Source organism: Fistularia commersonii, chromosome 3 (genome assembly GCF_037954325.1).
Source record: "Fistularia commersonii isolate RoL2024-O1a breed Wild chromosome 3, RoL_Fcom_v1.0, whole genome shotgun sequence".
In the NCBI taxonomy this organism is placed as follows: Eukaryota; Metazoa; Chordata; class Actinopteri; order Syngnathiformes; family Fistulariidae; genus Fistularia; species Fistularia commersonii.
In genome coordinates this window covers 2008085-2029891 of record NC_141286.1, presented here as the reverse complement: position 1 = coordinate 2029891, position 21807 = coordinate 2008085, and the positions used below count along the sequence as shown (strand labels likewise).

Genomic DNA, 21807 nt, shown 5'->3' with positions numbered 1-21807 from the left:
TGTTAGGGTTTTTTTTCCCGACTATTTCCTTTTGATTTCACTGTTTTTTAGCAAATCTTAAACACTCAACATGGTTCCACTTTTGTTGTTTTGAAAGTTGTAGGTGACGCTCCATGTCAGTCTCTTTGCTGTCCTTCAAATTTTGATGGCTTGAGCTAAGAGATAGCGGAGCATCTGGTTTAATTTATTTCTAATTTTCTACATTTTTATTTATTTTTTAATTTTTTTGTCCAAAGTGTGCTTCATTTTGTGGCAAACAGAAAGTGTGTATCACCTAATGCACAGAAATGAAAACCATACATCTAAGAGACGCTGTTGTGCAACGCTCGGTTCTCAAAGTTTAAATCAAATTTAACTTTAATGCAAATACTGCCGTATTTTTCACGCATGCAGACGATCGAAATAGCGGTTTTCTAAGAACTGTTTTTGTCCTTGTTATTTCACTATGGTGATGGAAATCATTAAAAGGGCTCACAATGTAGACTGATATTATTATAATAAGGAAAATCTGGATTATATGAAGAGAGAACTACATATCAACAAAACTCTGCATAGCTCATTAAGTTTCCTGCTGCATACTCATCAGATCCTTATGACATATTGCCGTTGCCAAAGTTTTAGTTTTCCAAAGCAAAGTTTTAGTTTTATTTTTCCAAAGCAAAGACAATCTGGGCGGTGAGTTTTCACGGCTTCAAATGAGATTTTGCCGTGATTTAATGACAGTGAAAGGCTCAATGATCGATGTGGATGCGACTATACAGTTTTACTGATCATCAAACATTCGCTCATATCTGAAATTTTTATATTTTTCAGTTTTTACATCCATCACACTGGTTAGCGTTTTTCACATTTTCTTATATTCTATTGAGGAAAATTGCTTTTGTATTTCATCCGGCGTGAAACTTTAATGACAAATATTCAGTGTCTCTTTTGTTGAGGTAAAATCAGTTACTGAGATACATCATTACATTAAATTAAAAAGGTATTAGAAATGATTCAATATTACGTATGATAAATAACACCTTATGTTATTGTTCAGGAATTCGAGTTGTGATCGTCTGGGAAATGCAGCTGAAGAGCTTCTTACTTTCTTTCATTGAACAAAAAAAAAAAAAAAAGATGTTTCTTTGCCGCAAAAGGCCAACATTCCTATGAAGGTGGTTCAGGTTTTGCGTCCGGGATGATTCGGAGCTGAGAACTGCTTCTCTGCACCTGCTGTTGTGTTCTTCATCCCTGCCATAATGGTGACTGACAGCCAGGATAAGCCAGGGCTCCCTGGAGTATAGTTTTTTTTTTTGTTTTTTTTTTTTTCCAGCAAGTCCCTTGTGGGTGGCAGCTGCACATAAACACTAAGGTGCAGCTGGTCCTGCATGAAAACTCCAAAGTGATCAAAAGTGCACTCAGTCTCGGGCTTTCAGAGTTCACACTATGATTCACATAATGGCCGTCTTTCTCATCATTCCATGGAGTGGTAGCGAGGGGGTTTTTCGGCCAAATATAAAGCATCGCGCTTGATCCCTCTAAGTCTTTACAGCAATGATGATATTGATAAAGTGATTTAAAGTGCCGATAGCAAGGTTAACGATATTTTCTATACTGACCGTGATGAAAGCTTAGAGTTGAATAAAATAGCTGATTAATTGTTTTGGTTTTTTTTTTTTTCATGTTGATTTTTCAACTGGCCATTTTAAAGTGAATGAGACTTTCATATTTGTGGAAAAAAAATGTTTTTTTTTTGTTACTATAATTACATAAAACAGTTAAAGGGTACGTTCTCAAGCGTCATTACTGTATCCGGGATTTAAAAAAAGGAGCCGTCATTCATCACGAATGATATTTTCTGATGTAAAATCTGTCTGAAATGACACGACGCCGTCAAAAGAAAGGCGTTCATGAAGCGTACACATAGGAGATGCTGGAAAGAGTGGAATTTTTTATGCCCATTTTAAATAATAATTGATTAAATGTAAAAATATGAATCAATAAAAACAAAGCAAGGAGGCTCCTGGTTGGATTTTGACTGGGCTTTTTCTGCATGGAATTTGCATGTTGTTTCCATGCCTGTGTGGGTTTCAGTGGTGGTTTACGATTGCGGTCCAAAAAAAACAACAAAACAAACAAAAATGTTGGACCGGAGACTGAAATTTGGATTCATGTCTCTATGTAATCAAATGGTGACCTCTGCAGCGTGTTCTCCACACCATGTACATCTGGCATTGGCTCCAGACCCACATTGTCCCTTTTGTGCAGAATAAACAGTATAGAATGAATTAAAATGAAATAAAAAAAACGTATCCTTGCACTCGAATAATGGCGGCTTGACTCGGAAGCATCGGAGAAGATCTTTTACTCGTGGTGTTGCTTTTTGAGACGCTGTCAATATAATGAAATGAACGGGACTTAAAGTACTTGTGCCGCTCACAATTACAAAAATGTTGTATTGATGTTCAATTTTAGTAAAAACATGGAAAGGAAGATGAGACTTTGTGAATGTTGACTGTCAAAGCATTGACAGGCCAATTTTAACTTTTGCACTTAATATAATTGTTCAGATCAAGGCATTGACAGGTGACATTTACTGTTATTTTAACTTTTTGCAGTTAATATAATTGTTCAGGTAAATTTAGTTTAGATGTGCATTGCCAGTAAATAAGTTCAGAGATGAGCTACTTAATAAGCGTCATGGGTGTTTTATTGATTCTAAAACCTGCTTTTGATTCACAAGAACTGCATTTAAAGTATCACAGTTCAATTAATATATTAAGTGAACTGAAAAATGAATTTGAATTATTATATTCAGATTTGGATGATCCTTGTAAAGGTGTACCATTCATATTCAAATATAAACCATTTTAATTTGGTTTATCAAAGCAGACAAAAGACACCAACCTCTCATCTGGCCGAGCTAAAGCAAAGCGAAGTCATTAGAATGAAAAAAAACAAACAATTATTGAAGGCCTCATCCTAAAAACAGACCAGATAAAACATCAGCACGCTTAATTGTCAGTTTGTGTTTTGTTTTTCTTCAGAAAGAAGTCTCGTGTCAGTTAGACATATTCGTCAATGGAGGGACCAGAGTGGCAAATGTCCGGCCCGCGGGCCGATACCGGCCCACCAGGCGGTCCAATCCGGCCCGTGGAATAAATCTACAATTTGAAAAGAATACTAAAAAATCATGAGCTACTTTTTAGTCCATGTTGGCAACATGGCTCAACACAGTGTGACTCCAAATTTACAGCAATCGGCAGCGATGTGGCTTCCGGGTCTGTAAATAGCATTTTTACTCAGTCTCAGAAACGTACCCTCATCGGCGAGACGTCGATGTCAAAAAGTTGACATGGAGGCGTAGGGTTTGCCAAATTATCTTTTTTTTTTTTTATTTAACCTTTATTTAACCAGGAAAAAAGTTCCGTTGAGATTAAAAACCTCGTTTACAAGGGAGTCCTGGCCAAGAGGCAGCAATAAGTTACAGACAGAACAATATTACAAACAGTTAAAAGAAACAATTACATTTTGAAAAATGGACCCCGTCTTATTTGTTGGTTGAGGTGGATAAGAAACATGTATGCTTGGTGTGGATGCAGCAAGTTTCGTTGGCGCTATGAGACTCGCCGTGGCGAAAAATGCAACAAAACGCACAGAAAACTGAGAAGACAGAACTGAAATACGGTGTTGTTGAAATTTCGCTTGCTTTTCGTCATGAATCTCACGTTGTTCGTTATGTATTTTAAAAAAAACAGTACATAGAAAGATTTTTTTATAATCCACCCGTGCTCTTTTACACTAAAACCAAGGAAAAATGTGGACTTAGTGTTATTCTTAGGTAATTATGCTACGATTTTACTGGTCTGATAACAAATGAGGCCGTCCGTGGCAGTGAGCTGATGCAGAGTGGTGGTAGTAACCCATGACAGTTTAGAAGTGCTCCAATTGGGATGAAAAAGAGCACTTGGCTGTTCTTGACACATGTTTTTAGCCGAGCACTCATCTTTGAGGTGGCTGGAAATAGATCGGATCGGACAAGACAGACAGAATATAGTCGTTGTCAGTTGGATGGACACTTTGAAACCAAATGTATATTTGTTCCATGTAAAGAACTGTAGTCCTACTAGTAAAAAAAAAAAAAGGACAAAAAGAGCAGTTGTGCTCTCCTTGTGTGCACGAGTCAAAGTTCAACTTAGTTAAAGTTTGAGTTCTGAGCGGCGTGCTGAGCATGTGCTTTTCCACAGGCGGTGCAAAACCACGCCAAGCCTTTAGAAATGTTTGCCTCTGGGATGCTGCAGTGCTGTTGCGTCAGAAAGGCCTGTCAGACATTCAACAGAATAAAAAAAAAAGACACATCAGTAAGACAGAAGGACAAGAGAGACAAAACAATCTCCTTAGGACGGCATTTACATCGCGCTATAGGGCGACAACAGAAACCTTAGAGATCTGAGTGCAGGAAAATGATTCGGGCCAGAGCGCCTTGCAGTTGTTTAAAGAGATAAAATGCTGTGACTAAATCTTAGATCCTTGAGAAATCCTGAAATCTATAATTCATCACTGCACATTATCACAGGCTGGAGGTCAAGATGAGGAACAAATACAAGAAAATTCAGGAACATTACATTCTCAAAAATAAGCATTTATTGACCATGCCTGAATAAGGACGGGGGCAGCGATGATCCAGAATCATCACTGCTAGGCTTTTTATCATGCTTTGATATATTGTTTTTGGCATGTAAAAAGCGATACGGAAGAAATCAGCATGGTAGCATAGCTGTTAGCGCTTCTGCCTCCCAACAAGAAGGACCCTGGATTGATTCCCATGCATATTCTCCCTCTGACTGTGTGGCTTTCCTCTGGGTTCTTCAATTTTCTCCCACATGCAGAAGGTAAATTTGGAGACTAAATTGCCCGGATGCACGTTAGCGCAGCGGTTAGCGCTTCGGCCTCGCGGCACGAAGGACCCTCGGTCGATGCCGACGGGGTACGTTTCTGTGGCGAGTGCGCACGTTCCTCCGGGTTCTCCGGTTTCCTCCCACCGTCCGAAAAAACACGCGGCAGGTTAATCGGAAAAAATTGGGAAAAATCGCCCAGAACGGGCGAGTGTTTGTCTGTAAATGCGGCCTTGCGATCGACTGGCGACCGATCCGGGGTGAACGCTGGCGACAGCTGGGATGGCGTCCGCCGCGACCCTGAGTGCACGGTAAGCGGCGCGCGATGGACGGATGGATAAATTGCCCAGATGTGTTAATGAAACAATTTAACGGGTGTTTTTCTCTATACGCGTCCCTGTGATCGATCGGCGACCGGTCAATAGGTCGGGCTCTGATTGGCTGCGACCCTCAGCGCAGGATAGCAGTCGATAATGAATGAATATAGAAGAGACGTAGTTTTCTGACGGAATTACAGCGAATGCAAAACCATGGACAGTATTCTGTGCTATTTCCTTAAAATGCAAAGTCAATAACAACTGGAATGTAGCAGACAAATGCAAATCATGATTAAACTCAAATGTCATCATACTGATACCTTATTTTAACTATTTGAATCGGAATATGAATTGTTTTGTTACATTGATATTTGGATACTTTGACTCATGAATGCGGTATAACATGTGTTAGCCATAAAATAGTAACTGGTAACATCAAGAAATGATGTAAAATATGCTACATGATAATATTTTGGTAATGAGGAAATACGGTAATTGCATTCAGATTCACTTCATTACACCATTCAAATATTTCATGCACGGGGTCTATTTGACCATTTTCATGTGTTTTTCCGGATATTTGCACCATACACAGTTATTTACAAAACTTGAACCATGATGTGAGTGTATACAAAAATACATTTTGATGAAGAAAAGTCAATAGATTTATTAAATGCACTGAATGCGCTTGTCTGTTTCCTGTTGAGCAGTTTTGCTGGAATCTGCAGGCAGGATGCAGGAGAGATTCTCACACCAACATACAGTATTTACATGCTAGCTTACAAAGTTATCGGTATTTCAGTCTCACTTTCAATGTTTGTTAAACACACGACTTTGCTAAATAGCTGAAAGCTTAGCATGTTTCAAACCAGTATACCTAATACAATAAAAAGTAAGAGATGATACTGCAAAGGACAAAAAAAAAGCAATATGTTACTTTTCAAGGTCCTTTTTGTTGCTTTCAGTTGTATCTTTTCCTTGACATATTTCTTGTCATGCACAGTATATTAATGATTTTTGAAGATAACAGAGAAAAAAAAAAAAAAAAAGACTTGGCGCCACCACATAAATATATATATGTATATATGCATAAACATTTCTGCAAGCTTTTTTAAATAAATTATAAGCCTTAAAGATCAAGCTCCTCCTGATGTTTTTCCGTACATTATTCAGGGTAATAAACAGTAACTTCTGCACCTGAAATACTGAATATTATCATTTCGTCGACACCTCAGCTTGTAGAATAATATTATCATCCGAGAATGGCAAAGCATTGGAGACAAAGTAAAGCGGGAATTTCCAATCTTAGCAATTTAAATAAAGACAAAGTTATTGAAGAGTTATAAACTAAATAAAAAAATAAAAAAGAAAAAATGTCTGTCAGGTGAATCTAATGTGCATTACTGACAAGACCAAAATGAATCCATAGCCAAGCACTCCAGTTCCAATCTTTCTCAAAGGAATACGGTCCTTAAAGCTTAGAATTGCTATAAAACTCCATTACCTGATCACTTTGAGGTAACCCCTGTACCTGCAGGGCGTGCACAAGCATTGAGAATCGTCTCCAGTAGAAGAAAACATTGGACTTATAATGATGCCCAATTCCACTGCTCTGCACTCTTTCCCCTCCTACCTCTTTTGTTTCGCTGCGATATTTTCTACAGAAAGCGGTATAACATGTCATCATCGACATTTAAGGACGCTAATATTTTTAAAATGTTTCAATTTCCCGCATCCCTCCCAGTGGAGCGCTCTTCAAATGCAATGATGGTCAAATTAAACAAATGGATAAAAAAAATCAAAAACAAGAATGCAGATTACCAGATTTTACCATCGAATACGCTTTGTTTGGTGTCGTCTATGTTTAGGATTTTTCTTATCATTTTGTGCAAGGTTTTCATGCAAAACTATTTTTACCCACTTTCTTATCCCCTGCAGAACGGGGATTTAAAAAAAAAAAAAAAAAAAAGGACAGAAAAGGTAGAGCACACAAGGTTACCCGGGAAATCTGTCTGCTTTTCAGAAAGGTGAATACATGTAATGCAGGCTTCCTCACAGCTGCATTGCTCTCGTTCTGCTCATTGATAATATGAGTGCAAAGGCACTTCATAAACTGACAGTTCTACCTTTTCCCTCTTGAGGCATAAATCCAATGAAACTGAGCCGATTGATTATCAAATGAGATAAAGATGTCTTTCAAACGGCAGCAGAAAGAACCACGGAGAGACCGAGGCAGTCAATATCATGCATATCTCAGGGCAAAAAAGTATTTCAATGTCTGTTTTAATTCACTCTCTTTTCCCTGCAAACAAGAACATCTCATTTTCCACGGCCTCCTGTCTTTCACGTTACACTTTTTCACGTTGAATTCGAGCTCGGTTTCTTAAATATTGGATTTCTTTATTGCCGCATAGAGATAAGGTTTAGCTGCGACATCACGCAATGCATTAAATATCACGGCGGAGCATTTGCCAAGCGATATCGATCTGTTCGGATTTCAGATACTACATTCCCCAAGTTCTCGTGATGCGCCTGAACTGATGCTTCTTCTAAATTACATAGATTTTGTAGGACTGTTCAGTTGGTATAGCTTTTATAGAGGCCCAGTAAAGATGAGGGAAAACACAGCTGCGCCTCGGGCGGGGAATGGACCTTGCTCAGCATGGAATGACTAAGAAGATTATTGTAAGAGAGAAAGAATAAGAGGTTGTGAACACTTATGTTTTGGGCATTTGAAAACACATGTACCGCAGGGTTTGACAAAAACATATTCGACCTGCTGCAGGCGTGTAGAACCGTTGCTTTGACCAGGATGGATTAAAAATAAAATATGCGGCAAAATATGTGCTGTTTGTGAGTGTTTACCGTCTGAAAGATGGTACGTTTTTGTAACCGGTCACTCTGTCGGCCACTAGAAACCCATCAAACTCGGACAAATCTGGAATGCTATCGCTGAGATGCCTTGCTCCAAAAAGGTGTCACCCAGTTTTAAAACAACACTCTGTGTGTTTTGTTCGAAATAATAATGTGGAGGTACTGAACCCCACCTGTTTTACATGCGCATTCACCGAACCCTTCTTTATTGGATCGAGGATCGGTTCGTCGATGGGTACAAAGAACAGGCAGAGGAGCCTTTTCATGGAATCTGGCTCCCTTCACCTTGAATCCAGCAAGCGCTATGTTCTTGTAGCTCCCATCTCCATGCAGCTGAAGGAAGCCTTCCCTTAGTTTTGCCGGTGCTGGACTAGAATTGCTCATCTCGTCTTTGCAAATCACGCAGTTAGGACATCGATTCCAATCGCGTTCCGTCATACATGTGAATCCGTATTGTACGTGTTCTTCCGACCGCTTTCTTTTTTTGCCCGACATAATTAGTATGAAGGGATTAAAATATTAAGAAAGAAATCACATGACGTACCATCACGACAGTCACAAGTTACTACAACTGAGCGCGCCGAAATCCCCGCGGCACGGATAGGCCGAGCTCTGTAGCGTGATCACCTGCGGCCGTCGATGTCATCACCAATGTGTGTCTTGACCTCCGCCGAACCCCTGAGACTGACCCGCCGAACCCCTGGGGTTCCATCGAACCCAGGTTAAGAACCGCTGCCATAGACCTTGAGATAGAGCTACGCTTCCCATCAATAAAACCGACAACTGTTCTATGATTTTCTTAAAAATTCGCCGCCTGATCTGTGAACCCCCTCCTATTCCGATTTTGGACGTAGCCAATCCTGTGTGTGGAGGTTTCTTTGCTAACTTGTTTAGAGAAGGTTCCTGCAGTTGACACGTCCAAAACCAGTACCGATTGTTCCATAACAAAGCCTTGCAAGAAGGATTTCCGTGAAGCGTTTAAATCTCGCTGTCCTACAAGGTGAACATTGTGTCGGGCCTCGCGGTGTAACTAAGAGATTGCATCACACAGACCTTCTTGCTGTATATTTAGAAAGACAGGCTTTTCTCACATGTTGATTAAACATTTGCCGAGGCTCTTGTTTCCCATTCAAGACAACTAAAGTTTCTTTCAATTGATTTTCCCACTTTCTCTGCAGACAAAGTGTTATTCAGCAGTTTAATAGCAATACGGAGTTCCACGTTATAAAGCTGCTGGAACCTCCTTCTTCTTGCTGCTAACATTGTTTGGTCATTTTCTCTTTGAGAACAGCCCACATCTTAGTGGTTTCACACAGGGGCAGTCCACGGCTCCTGGTTTAATTATTGGTGATAATAGTGGTGGGAGCAAGTATCACCACATCAGAGTATTGATTTCTTTCCCTCACAGCCTGCCCTCCTTTTTTTCTCTGCCCTTGCTGTCACTCTGTCATATTGGTGCTGTGATCCACTTTCTGTATTCTGTGCTCTACTTAGGGAACCGATATAACGTTGTATTGATTATGTGTACTAATACAAGTTGTGCCAGAATGGAGTTTTAAAAGTTGTGGGAGTTACGCAATGCTTGATCGAGTAGTTTTTTCTTTGTCTTCCTCTGTGACTTTTTCGGGAGCTAAATGTATGCTTTTGTTTGCAAACAAAATGCTCCCACACACGTCGGTGTCTGATGAGGTCTTTACCGGGCGAGTTGTCTGTTTATTGATTTGTTTTGTGTTTTTTACTCGAATTTACCAACATATATATATGTATCATACATTTCATCCAATGCAGTCCAATTATTTGATCTCAAGTTGCAATAAACTAACATTAAACTCCACCCGTTCATCCACTCATACATACATTCATCCGTCCATCGACCCACCGATCGATCAACCCATCGATCCATTGATCCGTCCTCTACGGCTTATCCAGGATCAGGTTGTGAGGGCATCAGCCTAAGCAGAGAGAACTAGAGTTCCCTCTCCTTGGCCACTTGGTCCAGGTCTTCCAGGGGGATCCTGAGGTGTTCCCAGGCCAGCCGAGGGACGTAGTCTCTCCAGCTTGTCCTGGATCTACCTTCTCCCGTTGGACATACCCGAAACATCTCCCCAGGGAGGGATCCAGGAGGCACCTCATGACTCCCGTCAACATGTAGGGGCAGTGACTCTGCTCTGAGCCCCTCCCAGGTGGCCGAGCTCCTCACCCTATTTTCAAGGGCGAACCTGGACACCCTGCGGGGAAGCTCATTTCAGCCGCTCGCATTCGCGACCTTGTTCTTTCAGTCACGTTCCACAGCTTGTGACCACAAGCGAGGGTGGGAACGTAGATGGACCGGTAAATTGAAAGCTTCGCCGTTTGGTTCAGCTCCTTCTTTACTGAGACAGACCAGTGGAGAGTCTGCAACGCTGCTGATGCTGCACAGACCTGCCTGTCAATCTCCTGTTTCAGACCCCGAGTTACCTGAACTTCTCCGTTTGAGTCAAGACCTCCTCCCCGACCCGGAGTAGATACTCCATCTGTATCCGATTTGGAAGTGCCGATCCTCATCCTGACCGCTTCAGTCATAGCTGGAGATCACAGAGCAATGAAACCAATAAGACCCAAACCCTGAGGTCACCAGGCCGGACCCCTCAACACCCCGGCTGCACCGAGAACTTCTGTCCATAAAAGTTAGGAACAGAATCGGTGATAGAGGACAGCCCCGGCAGAGTTCAACCCTCACTAGAAACTTCCAGCTTACAACCAGAAATGCGGCCCATCCTCTGGTACCGATCATACAAGGAAGGAACAGCCGGTATCACAAGATTCGGTATCCCGTAGTCCCGGTGCACCCTCCACCGGGTATCTGTCTTCTCCAGGTCCACAAGCCTGGTTGGGGAACCTCCCACGTGCCCTCAAGAAGCAGGCTGAGGGTGTAGAGCTTGTCCACTGCACCTTGGCCAGGATGAAAACCACAAGCTCCTCCTGGATCCCAGGTTCAGTGACCTGTCAGACCCTCCTCTCCAGCACCCACGAGTAGACTTTTCTTTGGAGGCTGAGTGATGTGATCCCCCTTGTAGCTGGAGCAAACCCTCTGATCCGACGTTATGGCCACAGCTCCAGTCCACCGCCTCGACAGTGGAAGTACAAACATGGCCCACTATCACTCGATCTTCCCTGACTCCTCGGGGCCGCGGTTGAAGGCGGGAGTTCCGAGTCTTTCCGACAGAGGACTCTGCCAGCCTTCCCCAACAGACCCTCACAATGCGCTCGAGTCTGCCAGCTGTGACTGGCATCCTCCCGCACCATCGATAGCAGTTGACGGCCTCAAGTCCAATAATACAACCGCAAAGTCGATCATTGAACTGCTCCGAAGGCACGCTGGTGCACACCTTTATGTCTCAACCACTTTCCAGTCATCGCCCCAATATTCAAATTCCCTACTATCAGTCCCAAACTCTTGCCTTTCCTCTTCTCTCCCTGCTCTCGAACACACCTTCCTCTTCTCCTGGTTCGACCCACAGTAGCCCAATTTCAACCGGTACCCTGTAGGATATCGGCACCATTGGCGTTCGTTGCTAACTCGTGCTTCGACCGATGCGGGATGATATTCTTACATTTGGTTTTGGTACAAGTTTTACGCCGATGACTTTCCTGACGGAACCCGATTCCTTTTTTTCCAGGCTTGAGACCGAACGGCTCGGGGAGACACTGGCCGGTGCCTCCCTGAGACTGCATCATTGCAGAGCTTGATGAACGTTCTAATGTATCTATTACACCAGAAGAGTGTCTGGTATTGTTTGTAAATTAAATAAAAGATGAAAGATGTGATATTCACTGCTGTTTTGAACGTTTGGGACCAAAAAAAAAAAAATGTTCAAATGGGATTGTGGTAGTCTGTCTTGTCAATTGTTATCCTGTTTTTTGATGTGTTTATTTGGGGGCAGCCTGGTGCAGAATTGTTTAACACTATAATACAGAATAACAGGGAAGGAAAATTATTTTACTTTCCTTAAACTCTGATTTGATGAATTTAGAATATTACCACTATTACGTCTGCGTTTTTTTTTTTTTTTTTTTTTTTTTTCCAGAATCACTTTAAACACTTTATGCTTGTTTTTGGTGTCCATCCATTTCCCCATTTTTCTGAAAATTTATGTCTCTCTTCCTGAAAAGAGACGGTCTGACAAAAAGAAACCATAATGTAAAACCGTATAACTGTTGGTCTGTGTGTGTGTGTGTGTGTGTGTGTGTGTGTGTGTGTTTGTTATACATAGGAAGACACAGACAGAAAGAAAAAAAAAAGAAAAAACAATCTAGTCATCAGACAGTAGCAAGGACTTGCTAATCTGAAATGCAAATTTGTCCAAATTGCAGCTTTTCTCGAATATTGATGTGCACCATGCTGAGAAATCAGACGGAAGTGTAGTCTGATGTGTCAAAATGCATTAACAGGCGTTGAACAATGTGCACATTTGCATAGCTAACTTAAGCTGTGTGTGTGTGTGTGTGTGTGTGTATTGTTTTGACAATATCTGCTGACCTGAAGATGTCTTCTATTAACATGAATCTTTTGTGTGTTTCCTTTTAAGGTAGAGGATGCAATGCTAATGTTTGACAAAACCACCAATCGACATCGAGGTACGTTCGTAAAATTCTTCTGTCTCCGTTTAAGTGCGTGTGTGTGTGTGTGTGTGTGTGCGTGTGTGTGTGTGTCTTGTGTTGACCGCTCCGTGCTCGGAGTTGTTGATTGATAAAACCTACACGTTTTTTTTTGTTTGTTTTTTTTCTGGTGTGTTCTACACGTCAGTCATGCACACACACACACACACACACACACACACACACACACACACACACTAATGCACAGGTATGCTAGCAATAGCAACAGCTACAGTATACTAATAAGTAAATTTCCTCAAAGATTCCCTCCTCCCTCAAGGTCAAGTCCATTGTTGTTCATTACAGATAGCTTTCACTCTGTCCAGCAATCCATACTAAATCTGTTCCTTATCATAGCCATTTTCCACACCGTTGGCTGTCACACACACACACACACACACACACACACACACACACACACAGACAAGTGCATACAAGCGCCTAGGGCAATGGAGCCCGCCAGCTAAACAGACCACGCAGACCAACATTTATTTTCCCTATCACTTTAATTAGCCTCATTTCCCCCTTTGGGCTATTTTGCCCCTCCGATAAGTTGATATGGATCTACACTGGCATTCAGGTGATTGGATGAAGGAAGAGAGAAACACGAAAGGGTGAGAAAGAATGAGAGGGTCAAACTAGCAAACGGGAGAAAAGGCAGGAGAGAAAAGGTGCCCGAGCGCTGAATAGAAGAGATTGAATGAGAGAGGCCTGTGTGGTCTGATAAGGGCTCTGATAGCTGATGCTGCAGAGCGACTTAGGCAGCAGGATGGTTATCTCCATCCCAACCCCCCACATCCCCGCTTATCAGACCGCCTTATCTCGGCTTCAGCAATGCAGGCCTCTGCCCCTAAACAGAGGACTCCACAAAGACACAGCAGACATTCACTTCTGAGCTATTTAAAAGACGGAGAGAGACCCACTTGAAAGAACAGAATTTTAATATAGGTTACAAAGAACTTTTCTATTTTGGTCCGTATTCCCGCTTATTCTGAAATAGTCGTCTTTGTGTGACGTTCGAGACAAATTTTCGTCTGCATCGGCCCAAAAATATTTGCGAGGAAATTTATATTGGACACAAACTTTCAACGCTACAAAATAAAGGGTGGAAAAAAAATGTTTCAACTGCAAGCCAGGGTTTAACTGTTACAGTAACAGATTTATAGCTGCAAATTCAAAATGTCACTCCGCACTGAGTGATCTGTGCAGAAAGAAAATAATTAGCAAATGGATCTGGGCCAAAGAACCTTTTTTTCATCTTCATAGCGATCCAAAGCCCCCTCTATTTTTATTGTTATTAATATCCTTGTTGTTGTTGGTGTTATAATAATAATAATAATAATAAAACTACTTATAATACTTATAATAATAATGATAATAAAACTACTACTAATACTTAGAATAATAATAATAATAATAATAATAAAACTACTAATAATACTTATAATAATAATAATGATAGTAAAACTACTACTAATACTTATAATAATAATAATGATAATAATAATAATAATAATAATAATGGTGTTTATTATTATTATTATTGTTGTTGTTATTGTAACCATTATTATTATTATTATTATTATTATTATTGTTATTATTATTATTATTATTATTATTATTATTGTTATTATTATTATACCAAAAAATGCAAAAAACTTCACTCCACGCTGAGTGATGTGTGCACAAACAAAATATTTACTGGATGGATCTGGATCTCTTATTTCACCATCATCATCATCATCATCATCCAAAGGTCCTGCTATTTTAATTGTTGTTAATGTTCTTGTTGTTGGTGGTGGCATATTATTATTATCATTATTATTATTATTATTTTCATTATTGCTGTTGTTGTCATAATATTTTGTGAATTGCTATTTATTTTGTGAATTAAACTGGCAAATCATGAAACAGATTTCAGCCAAATCTCCGTTCACCAGTATTGATCCTCTCCTCAATGCAGTTCAATATTAACAGGATTTCACCTATTTTTTTTTTTTCCTCTCCTTTTTTAACCAATATAACCAATCATTATTCAGAAATGCAAAACTGTTCTCCAAAATGCCTGATGAAAGACGGAGTGACTCTCGAGACTCCCTTTGAGTTCTTTCAAACTGTTTGAAATGACGGGGGAATGTTGTTATTGTTTGATTAGAGTGAATCCTGGAGTGGAGGGTTGCATGTATGTTGATGCGTTTGCAATGATTGTAGGAACTCAACTTATCTGTGTTGTGTACCACAGGGGGCTGATTAGAATGCACTGTACACGCTTGCAGCCACAGATATACGCAGAATGAAATCTGAAATTTTGGTGCACTTTTAAAATGAAAGCTGTTGTGAATGATGCCTTTTAATTGATTGTGTGAAGTGCATTTGCATTATTGCTGGATCACCACATAATTAAAGGGGGATATTAGGGGAAACAATGAAAAAGTCAACCACAGGATTTTGGGTGATAATTATGTGTTAGTTTGTGAAGAAGCGACGTATCACTGTGTTGGATCATTAGTTGAAGTGGCGAAAGGGAGAAAAATGTGCTTGAAAAGAAATGAAGTGAGACATGTTGTTTTCTTAAGGAAATAAAAGCCTTTTATTTTACGTCCATCGAGTGAATGACTTTGTTGGATGACAAAGAACATCGATAACATTTCTTAAACAAGAAATTAACAACAACTTCTGTCTTTTAATTGCAAATTTGATTTATTTAATACAGACAAGATAACCAGTTGCTGCGAAGAATTCATTTTGAGCGGACGACCGCACAGCCTGCATACTTTTGACAAACGATAAAAAGTAGCCGGGGTGCTGAAACCGATCAGGAAGAGACTGAATTCAGACATTTTATGTATTTTCCCCGTAGTTTTTCCCACGTGAATGCCGGCACTCATTCCCTCTGTTGTTTGAAATGTCAGTTTGAACATTTATATGCAGTGTCATATTACATCTGGGACAGAAAATGTCCTCTCTTCCTAATTCAAATGTGTTTGAGGGAGATTTAAGCAAATGTCATCAGGCTATAAGTGTGATTGATTAGCCTGCCCTCTGTGTGTGTTTAGGATCACGATATTTAGCTCAGTTTTGTGGCAACGATTCGGCGTCTCTGTAGAACAGTTGCAAATATTGTCCAGGAGACTTTACAAATGACAGAAGCTTGTGATTGGAATGAATGATTGTTCTAAAGAGCTACATCAGGAGAAGAGGGGGGACACAAAAAATGTATCATGAAATTGATCATAGTAAGCAAATGATTCGGTTCAAAAAAGAAATAACCGATTGATCCAAAAAGATCCTATCAATATATGTATATATGTATACAGATTTTGAATTTGCAGTTAAACCAAAGGTCATCTCTAATACTTATTGTGCAAATGTGAGGATCCTTGCCCATGACATTTAAGCCCTGCCTCATTCTTGCCAAAAAGGTTAAGTATTTTAGCGGTGCGACTCCAATTCAAAATTAATAATGATATAATTTGGTTAATATCATTGCTGCTACACGTCAGTATGAGCATAATGACTAAAAGACTAAATGACTTAAACAACAAAATCAGAGCAGGTGATTTCCTGCTTCAGTGTCAACATGTTGACCCCCAAACATAGCACTTTCCTTTTAGCTCCATCTAGTTTCTGGCTTTCTTAGCGTCCAAACCGAGTTGCTGCATGGCTTTCCGCGGGTCCGACCTTGTCTCTTTGAGCAGACCGATTCCCAATCTTCGTTCAAAACCTCAGAAATTCCCCCCTTCACAGGGTACAAGGTAGTGCTCTAGACAGCAGCTCGGGCACTTTGGAGCAGCTTGGTGTACTTCAGGCATTTCCTCAAGGGGGCTGTTAGCACGCCCTCCTCCCAAGTGTTGCTGATCTTTGCCATCATTAAAATTCTTCTCCACCGTGGACCACGGAACAATATGCGACTATAGGAGGATGGTCGTAACTTCTCCCGGGATCGCGGCTTCTTTTTTAGGTCCCCCAAATTTGCCGATCCTTACCCAGGCTACTTATGCGGCCTGTCTTTCAAGCTGGTACTGCCTGTTTTGATGGGCAATGCATGTCTGTTTTTCAAATTAAATGACACATTTATTTATTTTGCAGTTTTTGGCCAAATTGTAGAGTCGGGTAAAGGGTCCCCAGGTGATTGTAGCCTTGTATCTTGACAAACTGCCACATGGTGCATTTGGTGTACATTTATTTGGAACCACAGCATTGGGCAAAGGGGATGCAGCAGCTTATCATTGGACACTCTTATTAGGCATCTGACCCTGTGCCTCCATGTCCATCCAGTAAACATATTTGTTTATCGTGGCATGGCATGGGGTTTGGCGACCCCTGCCCTGTGACTCTGTGTGAAAGCACCCCTGCTTGACCCCAGTGACGGTTGCTTTTCACTGGCTTTCAGCCCGAAAAGACCAAGCTGCAATCTAACCGAATGGCCCGACAGGACTGAATCTAGTGCCTGTTAATGCTCTACACTATTGATGGTGTATTTGACTATTGCAGATAATTTGCTCCCCTCGGGACAAAACATAGAAAACTGGACGGAACTCAGATTTTACTATTCATGATCTTGCAGGGTATGTTTCAGTGTTTTGCGGCAAAGGGCACTTGAGTACGAAAACCAAAGCAGCTTACTAAAATACATAAAAACTTAGTGTCTAATTCACAATCGCTAGCAATTATATTCAAGATTCAAAGTGTTTATTGTCACACAGACAGTGCAGAAACGTGTTTCCCTGTACAGGAATCTCACTGTACTGCCTATTTATATCCCCACAAACTAAAACACTATTGTACCCCAAGCAAAGTCATTATTATCAGACTTGCCTGAAGACGAACAATAAAACCTATTGGATAGTTCCTTCACAAATGTTTGCCAGCCAGCTTAATTCAAAGCCTGTCTCTGGCTGTTGTATTTGCTTGTATTTCTTCTTACAAGTCCTGAAAAGACACCTCTGATGTACAGTATGAACCACGTTACTTTTCTCCACCATCACTCTCTGAACGGGGCTGAAAAGCTGCTGCTTGGTTGATAACTTGTATTGTGTGAGTCAAGAAAGAAACTGTGTTTGAATTCGTTTTTTTTTAAATGTGAAAAAAAGTTGAAAAGACCACCAGAGATTTTTTTTTTTAAATCGTTGCCTTTTCCGTTACATTTGATTCACCAGACATCATCCAGCCTCAAATCAAACTATACGCCAATAAAACATAGACACAAATCATTTTTACGTCATTTTTACGACTCGCTGTCTCATTAAAAATAAATGAAGAAAGAATGAAAGAGTTTGAGTTTTCAAAAAAGAAAGAAAGAAAGAAAAACTCCCTTTATTCAAATGCAGGGATTTGACAAGAATACATTAAAGGGGAAAACGTAAAGATACTCAGTAAAGCTGACAGGGTGATTAACCTGAAAAGGCAACGCCAGCTCGCCATAGTTGTTAACAGAACACAAAATGCTTCCCACCACCCAAGAAGAAATAAAGTCCCCCAGGTTGTCAGTTAATAAAAAGAAGTCACAATCCACTTTTAAACAAGTCTCGATTAATGCGTTAAAAACTGTGACTGGATTCTCATTGGTCACGAGCCTTATTTCTCAGGATCAGTGGACAATTTACTAGAGCCGGACCAAAACTACAACAACACCGTTAGCTTCTTGTTGTCCTTTAAATGCTCGGGACCAAAAATAAACAAAAGTAAAGTAAAGGTAACCCTCAGAACAAGTGAAAAACCCTTCAAGAAACTGAACAGTGGCAGAAACCTGGGGCGTTCAATAAAATTCATCGTTTCAGTGTGGCAGCAGAGCAAAGAGTGTCCCGTCACCTCAGGTTTGAAATGTGCTCTGGAATTGTTGGTTGCACAATTCTCCCCTTGAGGACACCTGCCTTTCTGCAGTGATGGCTTCTACAGGACTCGCCATCTCCCGTTCAGAGAGACGTCTGGTCCAAAGAGGCGCAGCCACTCGGATGCTTTGGACACTTGCGATGGTTGTTGACAATTAAGCAACTTGACACAAGTTGCGTAGAGGTTTTAAAACTCCTTCAAGCAGGGGGTTTTGAGCCCAGTGGCAGGCCATCTTTCCCAATCCATATCAGGATGGTCAGCGAGGAGAACCTGTAGTCGACATTCTCATTCCATGTCTCGAGGCGTAGGGGAGATCCGTCGCTAAGCATTTTAGGTAGCCAGGGAGGCACGGCAGATTTCCTTGGGGGTGATTCCCTTAGATCCCCCAGGTTCCCTTTGTGCATTCAAAGACGAAGAGGTTTGCCGGAAAATATGACCCAGCTTTCTGAAACCGGCCCTGCCGGGGCTGAGAAACAGGTTTGTGGAACACAAAGACTGGGACCTCAGAAAGAGCCTCTGCTCTTCAATAACTTTCCATCAGCCACCAGCCCAGGGGGGGGATTGTAATCAATCTTGGGCCTGCTAAGCTTGGAGGACTGAGCTACAGAAGGATGTGAGTCCAGTCTGATTAAGGATCCTTGGCTGCATCAGAAAAAGCTGCCCTGACCATCCAATCTTTTTCACAAGCACCATCGCCGTGGTCAGCCAGTTGGGTCTGCACTTGTGAAGGATCCTCTTTGTTTGCAATCTGAATCCTGATTCCTTACTGAAGATGTGAGCGATGCCTAGGACTCCCTCCGTAACTGGAAGACTGCCGCGAGGGTCCACTGTTTTCCAGACCAGAAGAAGTCTAAGATCAGCTTCTGGATCTCCTCTAGCAAGCCTCTTGGTGTTGTTCATGCAATAAGCTTGTGCCAGAGAGTCGAGGCACCCGGGCTATTGATGACAAGTGACAGCTTTGCACTTATTCTGTCTTTTACACCTTCTTCCCCTAAAGACCTCAATCCCTAAGCACACCATAGCATCTCCAACCAATCAACCAAACCAAAGACAAAGGCTCACCTGGACAATCTCCAGCAAGCTACCAAACTAGCTTGCCAACCTGAGCAGGCTGGCTGGCTAGCTAGCTAGCCTCTCAAAACTCCGGATCCCGATGGCTCCTAGCAAGACGGCATTTCCATCGGCCGAAATCTTCTTGCTCCTCCTGCTCCACCATCTCTCCCTCCACCAAAAATCCATCTCCGACATCCAGCTCCAACACTTTCCTCCTCACAGCAGCACGACACTCAGCTGCACACCGGCGAAGCTCCTCCAGCTTGTCCCTGGACTGGCGCTCATCGCCACATTCTGCAATTATGGACTTCTTCCCAATAATTCTGTGTATGTTCTGTTCCTTCTGTTTTTTACTTGTGAAGCGTCTTTGAGTGTCATGAAAAGCGCTATAAAAATCCCATGTATTATTATTATTATTATTATAGCACCTTAAGGGCATCCCAAGGGTGGGTATTGTCGACTGCTCCATTGGCCAAGTAGCAGGGCTTTACTCTTTGCCCAGTTCACCTTTGCTGAACTTGCCCTCTTGTACAAAGAGAGACTTCGAAAGGTGCTGGACATCATCCCGGTTGGATGGGAATACATTTATGGTGTAGCATAAGTGTACAGACTAAAGGAATGCTTGTGTCCTCTTGGCCCCGGCACAGGAGAGCCATTGAGCCGGTTTGCGACCCAAGCTAGCAGCTGCCCAGAGATGGGGCGGCGTTGTCTTATTCCCTGCTGAAAAGCAATATGCCGACTCAGCCCTGCACCCATTTTGATCAAGCATGGGACTCAGCGGTGGCGTCTGTGCACCGACCCAGACCCTCCTCAATATTCTTAATTTCAGTTTGACATTTTTCAATTCACTTTTTTTGTTTTGGATGAGGAATTGGATGAATACTGCTGACAGAAGACCCGACTCTGCACCTTGCTGACTTCCCACCGTAAACTCAGAGTGAAAGGCGTCCTGTTTCTTTTCCCCCCCTGCTGCTGCGGCGGCGGCAGCCATCAGTAACCGGCATCCTTCCGCAATCAGTAATTAGATCGCCTTCCGAATTCTGGTTTCAGGTGTGGGCAGGCAGCCCGTTTCTGGCCCACATACCTTCAGTCAAAACACAAATCCTTTGCCCCGAGCTGCCATAAACCATGTAGGAGGCATCTCCGAACTTCACACCTCGAGAGTCTATGACTCCACCTCCAAAAACAGAAACGCCTTGTTCTTCAGGGTTCGGACATGCAACTCAAAGTTTTAAAGGGGAACTCTCCAAACCTTCAAGCTCGTTTTCCAACAGTTCATTCAGAATTTACGTTGTTACAGCGCAGACGGTGATCCACATAGAACAGGGGTGGCCAAACTTTTTGGCTCAGCGGCCGCATTGACTTTTAAAATTTGACAGACGGGCCGGATCAGCACAAGATACGATACATATGAAAAATAATAATAAATAAAAAAAAGCATTTGTTAACTGTACATATCAGACTATGACATTTGCTTTGAAAATAAAACCAGCTTGGTTTTGAAGACGTTTGCCTGCATATCATGTACAAACCACTTTTTCCCTTTTCACATCATGTCCAGTTCATTCATGTGTGTCAGTATGTCCACAGTACAGGATAAATCACAAAGCCAATCAGTGACATTCAGCTCTGGAAAAATTCTCAAGTAGCTCCAAAAATGAAATAATCTCCTGTTTGAGCTCCCACATTCATTGATCCCATCATTCAATCATTCACATCAAGTATGAATTCTGTACCGATCATTGGCGGGCCGGATTCAAAAGACCAACGGGCCGGATGTGGCCCGCGGGCCGTAGTTTGCCCACCCCTGACGTAGAAGGTACGGACAAAGGAAGCACCTCTACAAGTGCAAGTATCACAGATGACCACGCTACCACTGGACACATTAGCAATCAACTTGTGGACATGGGCTTCGCTTTCCGGAAGGCTACCACGGCTTGGTTCCTTCTGGACATGTTCATGTTCTACCTGCTCGCTTACAGCAGGCGGTTTTCCCTCAAGCGACGCCGTGCTGCATCATCCTGCAGAAGAGGCGGAGGCCTCGGAGGACGCCGTGACTCCGGTTAGCCGGCGCTGCCATGCAGGTGCCGAGACAAACCCTCTGACACTCGAATAAACCGGTTAATCGGTCGTTCATGCAACGAGTAAAGACAATGGGCCGACAAAAAGTGAACTGAACAACAAGGTTAATATGAAAAATGAGTGGGTTGAATGGC

The 21807-nt window shown here is 41.8% G+C and overlaps 1 protein-coding gene across 4 annotated transcripts in view; it reads left to right on the top strand.

Moving 5' to 3' along the window:
* The window catches only part of msi2b (musashi RNA-binding protein 2b), a 289929-nt gene that overhangs the window by 146373 nt on the left and 121749 nt on the right, over positions 1–21807 (top strand). For all 4 annotated transcript variants that reach the window (XM_086141248.1, XM_086141241.1, XM_086141232.1 and 1 more), the window contains exon 7: positions 12637–12685. In XM_086141248.1, coding sequence (XP_085997374.1) covers positions 12637–12685 — 49 coding nt within the window. The remainder of the gene's footprint in view (positions 1–12636; positions 12686–21807) is intronic.